This window comes from Sarcophilus harrisii, chromosome 3 (genome assembly GCF_902635505.1).
Source record: "Sarcophilus harrisii chromosome 3, mSarHar1.11, whole genome shotgun sequence".
In the NCBI taxonomy this organism is placed as follows: domain Eukaryota; kingdom Metazoa; phylum Chordata; class Mammalia; order Dasyuromorphia; family Dasyuridae; genus Sarcophilus; species Sarcophilus harrisii.
The window spans coordinates 393,065,521-393,079,338 of NC_045428.1; the positions used below are offsets into that span (position 1 = coordinate 393,065,521).

Sequence of the window (13,818 nt, forward strand, 5' to 3'; positions counted from 1 at the left end):
TTACAAATGATGAACTTGAGAGCTAGGGTTATTGGGTCACTTAACCAAGATCACAAATAATGATTTGAATCTAGATTTCAGCTCAGATCTTCTTTAAAACAGAGTTCTGCTGCCTCTTTAGATTATTAGAGTTGCCTTATCTGTAACATGGAAGTAACAGAACATTTACTTCACAAGGTTGTTAAGAAGATTGCAGGAAGTAATGTATGTAAAACATTTTGTGAATTGTAAAGGGTTAGGGATAGGGACTGTGAACTCATGATTTCATTGGTGAAAGGAACTCCCAGGATATTGTGCTAACAATGCAGGTTTGCACTTCACAATTTTTAATCTTAGTATGCTCTTTGAGGGCATAAAGTCTTGTCTCCAAGCACCAAACATAATGTCTTGCTTTTTCTATATTGAATATATAAAATAAGCTTTAAGAATAGTTGTTGAAACAGAATTCTGAGGTAATTGTGAATGTAGAATGTTAGTGAGGTAGGTTTTGCTTAAATGCTAAAGAAGAATTAGAAGGAAAGGGGGAAATTAGGGACTTATGGGAAGAATTCCAAGTATTTGTGTTAGAAGCAGAGAGGACATGATAATAATAAGATATGAATTTGGAGTTTTGTAGGAAAAGTAATTAGAAATTTTTGTGTATAGGAAAGCGGTTATTGTTTTAAAACTCTAGATATTATATGTCTGAATTATTGATCAGATAATAGTCTACCTGCCCTCATAGTAGCATACTGGAAGTATAACTTTTATCAAAGAAGAAATACAAATTTTGTAACTGTAATTTAAATGAAATTTGTTCCAAATTTCGCCTTGAAACTGGTTCATCTTTTCAGTATTTTTTATTCCTACAGGGTTGTGTGAACAATGAGTCAAGGAATGCTACTTGTTTTGAAAAATTGAAAAATTCTTAAATATGATTTTTAGTTCATGTTGAGCTTATATATTTTTCCATATGAATAAAACTACAACTTCATAGTTGGAAAAATATTTTGACTTAATATATAGAAACTTGCTAGTTTCAGAAATATTTCTATTTTGTAATGTGATCTGTATCTTTATATGTAGATATATACACACACACATATATTACTCTAGATTTCCTTAAGTCATTAATATACTCATTGAAAGATATTTTTATTCCATAAAGCAAAGGACCTATAACTTCATAAAGACACATTTTAAAGCAATATGTTTATATTATTTCCATAAAGATTAAATTGTTTGAAAACAAGAATTTGTTTACATTCTTAAAAATTTTTAATATATCACACTGATCTAACAATTATCAATGAATATTTATTAGATTTTTTATATTTTGCAATACTTGTAGGTTTTTATATTGAATAAAAACAATCATTCTTTAATTCCTCAATCAGTTTTAATTCTAATATGGTAAATGACCCTGAATCCAGATTTAGTAGAGCTTCTGAAGAATTAAAAGCAGTTTCCCAAAAAAGCAAGTGAAAGGAAGAAATAAAGTATATATGAATAAACTATAATCTCTTAGCAACTAAAACTGGTATAGAATTGTAATAAATCAGTTCATTGGTAAGACCAAGTAAAAGTGCTTTGCTACATACTGGGAATACAGAGAAACGACAACATCCTTGTTCTCACAGAATTTGCAAGTGCAGTCCTACACTTTGCCAAAGTTGTAGTTGTAGTTCATGCTTAATGCCCAATTAACATCACACTTTTTCTGACCTCCCAGTCTGAAATGAACTCTCCCACTAGGCACTTAAGTATACAATTCATCTGACAAATTAAGCATATCCTTGTAATTTAGTGCGTGTCCTAGCATCTTGAACTATTTAAAAAATATAAATATTTTTGTTATTTAACTCGCAATGTGTTTAGTTCCATAGATATTATAAATCTGGGAGTTATTTCTTCCCCCCAACCTCAGATAGAACAGAATAGCCTAAAAAGAACTAGATAGTTTTCCAGTACTATCTAGTCTATTGATTGATGTTATTTCTCAGGTGTTATAGCTATACTGTCATTGATGGGAAAAAAGTATGCATATTTCATTTTTCTTCTATTTAATTTTCATCCTTCTATTCACTCAGGATGATTTTGCTTAGTTTGCTCTTTCTCCTGATTTTCTGCAAATTTGTTTTTGTCTTTACTGTTTCACATTTTATGAAGAAATGCAACTATCTTTTGTAACATTTCACAAATGAATTAAAATGTGTTGTCCTTGGTTGATGTAACTCTTCTGCTTGGCAGGAATATTAAATGTTTACTAACTGCTCTAGGCTCTTTGGTATTTTCCTCTTAGTCATTGATTTAGATTGATTTTACAATACTTATCTAATGGTGAGAGATAACTGGTGTCAATGTTCTTTTTATCATTTCTCATTTTAAAACCTCAGCAGTTTTAATAGATAAGATTGGAATTGTTTTAATTATATGTCATAATTACATGACATATTTTCTTATTTTATTTTTCTAGTTTGGTATTGATTTTTATATTTGCTCTTATTAAGTCAGTCCAGAGTCTGATTATATATATAGCAGCTGATTCTAAAATGATTCTTATAGTGTTAACCAGCCACTTCCTATCTGTTAAAATCATTTTTTCCCTTCCTTCCTTTCTTCCTTTCTTTCTTTCTTTCTTTCTTTCTTTCTTTGTGGCGAAGGCATTTGATGTTGTCCAAATCCAGGGATTCATAGATTTCTTCTTAAACAGTCATGATTTATGGATGTAACTCTTCTGTATAATCTAAAAACTTTTGGCCTCTCATTTCTTACTAGTGAACTATATTTTCCAATACTTTTTTTTGTTTTGTTTTGTTCAAGTTATGTCTGACTTTGCACTGAAGTTACCAAATGCTGAAGTTTTTATTTATTTGACTAGATGTCTTAGAAGCATTGGACAAATAATAAGGCTAACAATTAAGTTCAAAAATCAGTTTCACAAAGTTGAGATACTATGTAGCTTGTAAAATATTTGGGGAATTTTAGTGAAAGTTCAGTGTGAGCAAGTAGTATTATGGAATAGCCAAAAAAGTTAACAATGATTTTGAATACTATTAGGATTTTTAGGAATTTAGGAAAATTAGCTTTTTAGGAATACTTTGCACTGATCAAACCATGTTTAAAATATTGTCTTTTAGTAACAAGGATGGTTAAATGCCTTGAGTCTGTGTTATTTGACAATTGGTTGAAGGAACTGGGAATGTTCAGTCTAGAAAATAGAAGACTTTGGGGCACATGCTAGCTGTCTTTAAATATTTGGGGGTTACTATATGGCAATCTTGTTTTTTCTTTCTATACTTATGTACTTTCTATATAATATACATATATATGTGTATATGTATGTACACACACACACACACACACATATATATGTATATATATATAAAGTTGATGATCTCTGTTCTTAAGGTCCAGTGATCATTTTTTACAGATAACTCCCAGAATGGATCCAGTCTTACTTTTTCTCCTGAACTCTGGTCCTGTATCATCAGCTGGACATTTTTTCTAACTGCCTATTAGGCATCTCAGATTTTCAATGTCTAAAATAAAACTCATTTTAATATATTTTTCTGCCTCCTATTCACTTCTTTTTCAGTCTTTTCTCTTACTGTCAAGGGGAGCATCATTCTTGATGTCATTCTCAATTCCTCATTTTGACTCACGTATTGTATCTGAGTGGTTATCATATTTTTTGCCTTTTTACACTCCACAGCTTTTCCTACATATGTCCCCTTCACTCTACTCACATAGCCATCAGCCCCATCCCCTCTTGCTTAGATTTTTGCCAGATACTTCTTTTGAATATCTTTTCCTCAAAAATGTATTTCCCCCTTTAGTCAGTCTGTCCTCTACACAACCATCAAAATGATGTTCCTCAAGTGAAGATCTGACTATGTCATTGACATTCTCCAATGGCTCTATATTACATCTGGGATCAAACATAAACCCCACTGTCTGGTATTTCAAGCTTTTCACAATTTGTCACTTTCTTATATTTCCTTTCCTTTTATACATTACTGCCTTCCATACATATCATCCATTCATATGGGTCTACTTGACATTCCTTAAGATTTCATGATCTTCAGCCTTTGCATTGGTTATTCCTTGAATAATTTTTCTTCACTTCATGGAATGATGATGATTATTAATTTTTTGCCTCTCTTTGTATCCTCAGAATTTTGTATTTTGCCTAGCACATAGTTGGTGCTTAATAAATGCATATTGATTTATTGACTTGGAATCTCTATTTCCTTCAAAACATAACTCAGGTTGTATTTTATAACCTTTTATATAAAGACAATTTTTACTTCACTTACACCTCCAAATTATCTTATTTGCATGTGTGTGTGTGTGTGTGTGTATGTGTGTGTGTATACGTATACTCAAACACATACATATAGATCTGTTTATGTATGTATATGTGTGTATGTATATGTATATTTATATGGTTCCATATTTCCTTATTGCCTCCAGAATGCAAAATTTGTGTCAAGGAAGTCAAGGACTGTTTTATAAAATATCTTTTTGTATCCTCTATGCCTGATACAAATTTGTGACTAATTTATGCAGTGATATTGAATGATTGACAGATATGAAAGCTGATATCAAATAATGATTGAGGTGACCCAGCTCCTATGCCATCTGCAGTGTTTTTTATCACTATATAATCTTTGTGAGAATAACCTATATATGCAAGAGACAATGCACTATAAAAGGAAACAACTATGAATTTGGGATCAGAGGACCTGTAGTCAAATCATGGTTCTGTCACATAGAGCTGTGTCACCATTTGAGCTTTTCTGAATCTCATTTTCCTTCCCTGTAAAATGAAAGAGTTGAATTAAAGAGTCTTTAAGGATTAAAGACCAAGAGCTCTAAATATATGATTTTATGATTCTTGCTGAAAATATAAGACAACAAATGAGCTTTTGTGAACATGTTTTCCCCCAGCATACCACTTGTTACCAGATACATAATTACTTGCAAGGTGTATAGCATGCAAGATACCACCATGCTTATTATTTGACAATTATTGTAACAATTGTTTTGAGTAAAGCAATAATAATACTAGCTTGAATTTATATTGCACTTAACATTTGGAAGATTTTGTTAGCTATTTTACATATTTTATCTATTTTGATCTTTACCACAACTTTCTGATGTAGGTCTGCTGTTGTTCCCTTTTTATAGGTGAGGAAACTGAAGCTGAGAGGATTAAATGACTTCTGAATGATCATACAACTAGTAAATGACTGAGGTAGGATTTGAAGTCAGCTCTTCTTGACTACAAAGTTAAGTACTTGCTCCACTGTACCACTAGGCTGCCTTCGACAAATCTTTTCCAATAAGATTAGAATATTACAGATTAAAAATAGACAGAGACCTTAGAAGTTATCTACTTCCATTGCCTTGCTTTGGAAATAAGGTAACTGAGACTCAGAGTGATTAAGTGACTTGCCCAGTCACTCATTAAACAATGGGGCTGATATTTGAATCTAGGTTTTCTAACTCTAAATGTTTCCCATGTGTTAAAAAAAAATCATGAAAAGATCTTATTTGAAAAGTTAAGCAGAAGTAACTTTATTCATTGTCATTCTAATTATTACTCCCATGCAAGACATAAAACAGGGTGACATAAACCTAAAAAATTAGTTTGTTATTGTTATGTAAAGATTTCCTATAGATAATGAAGTTTTGTAGTATTCCTAGGTAGAACATTGTAGTGCTCTTATGTATAACATTGTAGGATAATATTGTACTGATTACAGTATGGTAGAACTCATCCATAGTCATTTATAATTGCTCAGATTATCATTCTACATTGGAAAATCAAAACAGGTAAAGAATATTTAATACCTAGACTATATGTAGTGAGTTAGACATTTGAGTTAGCCCTTCAGGACATATGTCTTAGACAAACAATGCTGATGGACAGTTACCTTGAAACACTTTTAACCCAGCAAGCTGGATTAAATTTGGAAAAGATTAGTATTTTAAATTGTTCCAGATTTTCTCTTGAAATAAATAAAACATAACAAAAAATGTGAGTATTGAAGTAAGTGACTTTTAAATAAAAAACAAGAATCAGCCAAAGGGCAATGGAGAGATGCATCATTCGGTCATATCTGGCTCTGCATGACCCCATGGACTTCATCCATGAGGTTTTTTTGGCCAAGATACTGGAGTGTTTTTGCCATTTTCTTCTCCAGTGCATCCTTATTTTACAGATGAAGAATTGATACAAATCATGACTTTCCCAGGATTACACAGATGATCTGAGACCAGATTGGAATTCAGATCTTCCTAACTCTAGACTGAGTGCTTTATCCATGGCACTACCTAATAGCCCTGTTGAGATGTCTAGGGGGCATAGAGTGAAATCTGCTAAAGTAATGACATGTGCACAAGAAAGACATAAAAGATATCTTTAAAAAATGCATAACAGAGAATGTTGTAACATGCTCATTGGGTAGGTGTGAGAAATAACATGACAGCTTTTATTCTCTTTCAGATTGTATCAAAAAAATTAGAGGAGAATCCCCCAGCGTATTGGGTTGAATTCCTTTAAAGGATTTGTGGATTTTTTTAATGGATAAGAAAAAGTTGTACTGAGTAAAAGGGAAGGGATAGGTTATAATTTATACTATTCCAGAGCCCACATTACGAGGGCATAGTACTATTTGTCAGCAGAGGAGAAAAAGACAGTGAAGAGGGAGAAACTGAACTGAGAGATTGGGAGAAGTATATATATGTAAATATATATAAGTACCCCTATGTATGTATGTATGTATGTATATATATATATATATATATATATATATATATATATATATATAGGTGTATATGTATATACATTCAATCATACCCATATTTGTGTGTGTATAAATATATACATTAATATATGTGTTTAGGTATAGGTATATAAGCATAGACATAGACATACATTAATCTATTGATATAACATATCTTATATTGTGCAATTTTTGTCTGTCTTTAAATTTTGCATAGAGCATCTACCCAACATTCTGGTGACTTTCTGCTCTGTTTATTTGTTTGTTCATTCGTTCATTCATTCATTCATTTCTGATTCTTTCAATAGTTCGTACGCTCTAGTTCAGCAGTCAGTTCATCTATTATTCTACTATTGATATGTGACTAGTTCAATGATTTCTGGTCGTACACATCCTTGATGATCCCTTTATATAAGTTCTTTTGAGCACTAGGATATGTTCTTTGCCCAGAATTTGCCATATAATTGAACAGATAGCCTAGTGAGTTAGTCCATTGACCTATATATCGCAGATATGCATCCCAGGTGTAGTTAAGATTTCAAGAGGAGGAAGAGATACAGCTGTTTCTATTTGACAAAATTATATATATTTTTAATATTAACATCCCTTTGAAAAATACCTTTATGTAAATATGTTAAATTTTGTAACCAATGAAAATAAAAAGGCATAATGGAAAATTACTTTATATAAATTCCCAAGCCCCAAGTTATTTACATCTTTTAATCTCTAATATCTTCCCAATGATACTATTAGGTGCTACAAATCATGGAACATCAGGATCTCAGAAGAATCAAATTATAGGTGCTCTAAAGAGCAGTAAGACTATGTAAGCAGACTATAGAAAATTGCTAGGGATAACTTATGTGTTTAAAATATTTTAATTTGTATTTTAAATATTGGTGACATAGCTCCCTCTACTAAATTTAAATACTTTTAGGACAAGGAATGTATCTTATTTATCTTTTATTTTCTTTCACATCCTCAACATCTTTAATAAAAGTTTGTTGAAATGACTTTCATACCTATCATGTTTTTAAAAGACCTTTCTGGGAGGGTAATATATGTAGTCCCTAATACTTGAATGTGAGTATGTTTATTAGACTCTTTCCTAGATTATGGAAAAGATAGGACTGTTTAATCTAATAGGCCTTAGATCTAGGACGGGACAGTGTTAATAGTGAGAAGTGAACATGATTAGAGGAATGGAAGGTCATAGGAACACAAAAAAAAAAACATTCATAATTTTGCCTTAGGACTATTCCTAGTTTAGTAAATTTGATAGGAGAGTGATTTCCCACTTCGAATAGAAGAAAACCTAAATAGCTAGAACATTTCTGCATATCAACATATCTGCAGCTCAAAAAAGAGGATGTAACTAAAACATTGATCTCAAAGTAAAACAGTGTTTGTAAAAGCAAATGGGCTGCCTTATTTGGCAATAAAAGCAGTAAATTTTTTGATGACTAAGTAATTTTCATGTCTTTAATATTCATCTTCTTTTCTTTTCAGAAGTGAAGAAGTTAATTGAAGTATAATGGAAGCTACAGTAATATTACCCATTCTGAAGAAAAAATTAGCCTTCCTTTCTGGTATGTTTTTTTCCTTTCAGCCATATAAAACCCAGTTTTATAGCTATTATTAAGTCTTTCAACTCAGGTTAACTATTTGGACTTCATTTCTTTAGTATTTCACAGAAATATAGTTTACTTTTGCATAAGAACCTTTTTCAAAGGTATCTTGTAAGAAATCTTTTAATCTGAATGAAAATTTGTGGGAGCCAAACTATTAATTTTGGTAGGCCAGTTTTTTATTCTGTCCTATAATTTGGTATCTTGTTTTTTTTTTTACTTCTTTTAGAAAACACAGTCCAAGAATAATTGACTGATTAGCAACCAAATACTTGATTTTGTAATGTAGTTTTAATAGTATCATTATCTTCCTTCACCTTCCATTAGAGGAAGTTTGAACACACAGGAGAGTTATAAAACATTAATTACATTATTTTCATTTAAATATTTTAGGATTTTGAGTCTGATTAGTTAATTCTTTAGTTGGATGATATACTTCACAAAAGAAATCTCCTTAAACTCCTAACAAGGAATCTTTACTTTTAATTAGGAAATAAAAATGACTTATTAATATAGCTTGATAACAGTATCATAGAAGCTTGATACTATCTGCTGTTATCTTGTAAAAGTAATGCAATTTCATAAACTTGTTGTTTTTGGATTCAGTCTAAGAATTCCATTAATGTTAACTCTGTATTATCAGGAATTGGGGAAATTGGCAGATATTGCTTAGGAAGAATGAAAACTACCTTGACATTTAAGTTAACTATTGCATTTAACTAATGTATTCATTTCACCACCCTCATCTCTGTCCCCAGACATGAACTTGAGTTAGTTTTAGGTTCTGTGGATAGAGTGACATCAAGGAAACAGTCCCTGCCTTCAAGGAGTTTCCATTCTGTATACTCTAGAGAATGATAATATGTATCCCTATAACCATGTTTTATGGGAGAGGTATCAGTAGCTTGGGAAATCAGGGAAAGGCCTCATGTAGGAAGCAGCATTTAAATTAAGATATGAAAAGAAAATGAATATTGTAAGGTGAAAGTGACAAGGGAATGTTTTCCAGGTATGAGAGATAATATGAGCAAAAATGTGGATGCAAGCTGAAATATCATATATGAAAAATATCAAGAAAATAGTTTGGATAGAATAAAGCAATACATGAATCTGAAAAGGTAGGTCAGAGTTAGGTTGTGAAGATCTTTAAATGTTAGACAGCAGAGGTTTTATAATGAGAGAGAATGAGAACTTGGGGATAATTATGAGCTTGCAAGCTTGAGTGACTGAAGTAGGATGCTACAGTAGAAACTGGTGGGGGTTTTTTATTTTATTTTTTTTATCATTATAACTTTTTATTGATGGTACTTATGCATGGGTAATTTTTTACAACATTATCCCTTGCACTCACTTCTGTTCCAACTTTTCCCTTCTCTCCCTCCAGCCCCTCCCCTAGATAGCAGGCAGTCTCATACATGTTAAACATGTTAAAGTATATCTTAAATACAATATATGTGTGCAGAACCATACAGTTCTCTTGTTGCACAGAAGAATTGGATTCAGAAGGTAAAAATAACCTGGGAAGAAAAACAAAAATGCAAGCAGTTCACACTCATTTCCCAGTATTCCTTCTCTGGCTGTAGCCGATTCTGTCCATCACTGATCAGTTGGAACTGAATTAGATCTTCTCTTTGTCCAAGATATCCACTTCCATCAGAATATATCCTCATACGGTATTGTTGTTGAAGTGTATAATGATCTCCTGGTTCTGCTCATTTCACTCAACATCAGAAATTGGTGGTTTTGGAAGGAAAAGTAATGACTTATTTTGGAATCTTTGCAAGAAATACACTGAAATGTGTAAAAGGCAGTTGATAATGGAAACTTGAGCTTAAGAGCAAGATGAAAGCTAGACATATAGATATTAGAATCATGTAACTGTGATTATTGAAGCCAAGGGAGGTGATGAGGTCTCTGAGAGGCAATGTATTTAGAGAAGAAGCAACCCAGATCTCCAGGGCCAAAAGTGTCTTTTGGTTGCCAGCATCAGACTTTTTTTTTCCTTTTTAGGGCACAGATCCCCATACTACTACTTTTTTCCTCTGATTCTAATCATTTTTATTTGAATGGAATTATACTTTAGTCTTACATGGGTACACAAATTCTTTTAAGCCCTTTTCTTCTAGCCTTTCACCTCTTTTTGTATTTAACTCAGTAAAACTCTCTCCTTACCATCCCAGTCCCCTTTTTCTTTCTCTTTGTTTTATATGAGTTCGAAATGATCCTAATAATGATTAATAAGTTGAAAGGAGAGCACACATTTCAAATAAAATTACATCCTATTGTAAAGAAGATCTAATTCAGACAGATGTTCTGGTCATTTATGTTTGATATTTTAAAGAAATGAAATGTCAAAAGTCTGACATTTAACAAAGGGAGATTTACTTAGACATGAAGTCTTAAGGAAAAGTATATTCATCCTTCTATATTTCTCTATCTGCAATAGCATCACTGATGCCATTCAGGTATTAAAAAGAGGAAAACCAAAGAACTGAAAAGGAAATATAATAAATTATCAGAAACTTTTGCCCAATTATCTGCTAACAAAATTGATAACTTAGATGAAAACTTACAAAAGAAGAAATAGACTTTTTAAAAAGCCCAATCTTAGAGAAAGAAATTAAAAAGAAAGAAATGTACTCGCAAAGAAAAACCACTCCAGGGCTGGATGTATTTACAAGTGAATATCATCAAATATTCTGAGGACTATCAATTTCAGTATTACACAGACTATTTGCAGTAATAGGAAAGAAAGACCCCTTTTCATTCTATTCCTATATTACAAATATAATCTTGACTCTTAAACCAGGAAAAGACAAAACAGAGAGGTAATAGGCCAATATCCCCAGTGAATATCCATGAAAAATTATTAAAATAAATATTAGCAAATAGGTTGCATCAACATATTAGAAATATTATACACTATGATTTTATTGGAATTTTTTTAGGAATGCAGATGATTCAACAAAAATCAGTTTATAAATATAAATAATTTTATACAAATTACAAAAATCATGATTGTAAAGGGATGAAACTCTTAAAAGGTATAGTACTTAAGGCTAATTATCTATTTGATATAAGACAATGACTATTAGCATATGTTCGGAAAAATGGCTTTTCTCACCTTTGGTGCTGGCTCAATGTTTGGAGTTAAGATAATCGTAGGCAACGATTAGAGGGTGGGATGATAGAGGCCAGAGTCTCACTTGGCAGTGTGATGAGGAGGAGAAAGGTGTAGATTCTGGACTCCAGAATGAGAAGCGATCTTTGGCTAAACTCCTGGCAATTTGCCTGCTTCTCCCCCTATAGACCAAGGACTTTTTTCCCAGGGAGCTAGTTTGGACTTAACACATGATTATATCAATAGATGCTGAGAAAGCTTTTGACAAAATCCTACATCTATTCCTATTAAAAACACTAAATGCACAAGAATAAATGGATCTCTCCTGAATATGGTAAATAACATTTATCTAAATCCAAACAAATATTATACATAAGAGAAAAGAAAAAAGATCTTTTCAGTAAGATTAGGGGAAAAAAAAAGAACACTCATTATCATTTAATGTAGTGCTAGAATTGTTAATTTTAACTGTAAGAAAAGAGAAATTTAGGGTCTAAGTATAGACACATGGGAAACTGAATTATCATTTTTTGCTAATGATATAATTGTTTACTTAGAAAATCCTAAATAGTCAACCAAAAATTAGCTGAAACAACTCCAGGAGTATTGTAGGGTAAAAAATAAATCCACATGTTAATCGGCATTCTTGTATGTTTCAATCAAATCCAAGAGCTAGAAAGAGAAATTTCATTCAAAATAACTGTAGGGAGATATAGAATATTTGGGAATATGTCTACTAAGATACCTTTGATAACTATGAATCAAACTTGAATTGCAGAAATAGTCAGTCCTAAACAATTGGAGAAATATTAATTGTTCGTGGTTATATCAAGAAATATAATAAAAATGATATTACTTACTAAATTAATTTACTTATTCAGTTCCATACCACACAAACTACCAGTAAATTATTATTTCAAAAAAAATAATAAATTCATACAGAAAAACAATAGGTTAAGAATCTCCAGAGTAATGATGGGGGAAAGTGACAATGAAAAATACCATATTTCAACATAGCAGCAGTTATTAAAATGATGATACTAGGTTAAAAAATTAAAATGCTAATCAATAGAACAGTTTAAGTACACAATATACAGAAGCAGTCTTAACTCAGGACTATAGTATTTGATAAATCCAAAGGTCTCCTATTACTGTGGATTTAATATTTGACAAAAATTACAGGGGAAACCAGAAAACAATTTGACAGAAAATGAATATAGACAAATGCCTCATACTGTATACCAAGATAAACTCCAAATTGATGCGTGACATATATAAAGAGGTGACATATAAAAAAGATGCAAAGATAGAGGAAGAATTCATAGCTAAATAAGCAATAGAAAAGTCTCAGAAAATAAAATGAATTATTTTGAATATGTAGAATTGGAAAGTTTTTGCATATAGAAATGCAGTAAAATTAAAGGGGAAGTTGGTAATTGGATAAATTTAATTTTTATCTATTGTTAATATTTCTCAATAGTATTTTTTCTACATATATGTAAAGATAGTTTTCTATATTCATTTTTGTAGATTTTGTTTCCAATTTTTTCCCCTCCCCTCTGCCCAATACAGCAAGAAATCTGATATTGGTTAAATATGTGCAAATCCTTTTAAATATTTTCCCATATTTGTCATGTTTTATAAGAAAAATCAATCCAAAAGGGAAAAAAATCATGAGAAAGAAAAAACAAACAACAAAAAGGTGACAATACCGTGCTTTGATTTATATTTAGTCTCCATCATTCTCTCCCTGGATATGGATGGCATTTTCCGTCCCAAGTCTATTGGAATTGCCTTGAATCACCACATTGTTGAGAAAAGCCAAGTCCAGTACAGTTGATCATTACATAATCTTATTGGTAATACTGTATTCAGTGTTCTCTTGGTTCTGCTCGTTTCACTTAGCATCAGTTTCCAGGCTTCTCTGAAAACAGTGTGCTCCACCTGTCAGATTGGCTAAGATGACAGGAAAAAATAATGATGATTGTTGGAGGGGATGCGGGAAAACTGGGACATTGATGCATTGTTGGTGGAGTTGTGAACGAATCCAATCATTTTGGAGAGTAGTTTGGAACTATGCTCAAAGAGTTATCAAACTGTGCATACCCTATGATCCAGCAGTGTTACTACTGGGATTATATCCCAAAGAGATTACAAAGAAGGGAAAGGGACCTGTATGTGCCACGAATGTTTGTGGCAGCCCTTTTTGTAGTGGCTAAAAACTGGAAACTGAATGGATGTCCATCAGTTGGAGAATGGTTGAATAAATTGTGGTATATGAAAATTATGGAATATT

General features: G+C 31.7%; 1 protein-coding gene across 4 annotated transcripts in view; it reads left to right on the top strand.

The window, feature by feature from the left end:
* Positions 1-13,818, top strand: part of SESTD1 (SEC14 and spectrin domain containing 1) — a 111,994-nt gene that overhangs the window by 31,510 nt on the left and 66,666 nt on the right. For 2 of the 4 annotated variants that reach the window (XM_031960383.1, XM_031960386.1), the window contains exons 3-4: positions 5,173-5,239; positions 8,283-8,362. In XM_031960383.1, coding sequence (XP_031816243.1) covers positions 8,308-8,362 — 55 coding nt within the window. In that variant the 5' untranslated portion in view covers positions 5,173-5,239; positions 8,283-8,307. The remainder of the gene's footprint in view (positions 1-5,172; positions 5,240-8,282; positions 8,363-13,818) is intronic. The other 2 variants (XM_031960384.1, XM_031960385.1) reach the window with 1 other exon arrangement.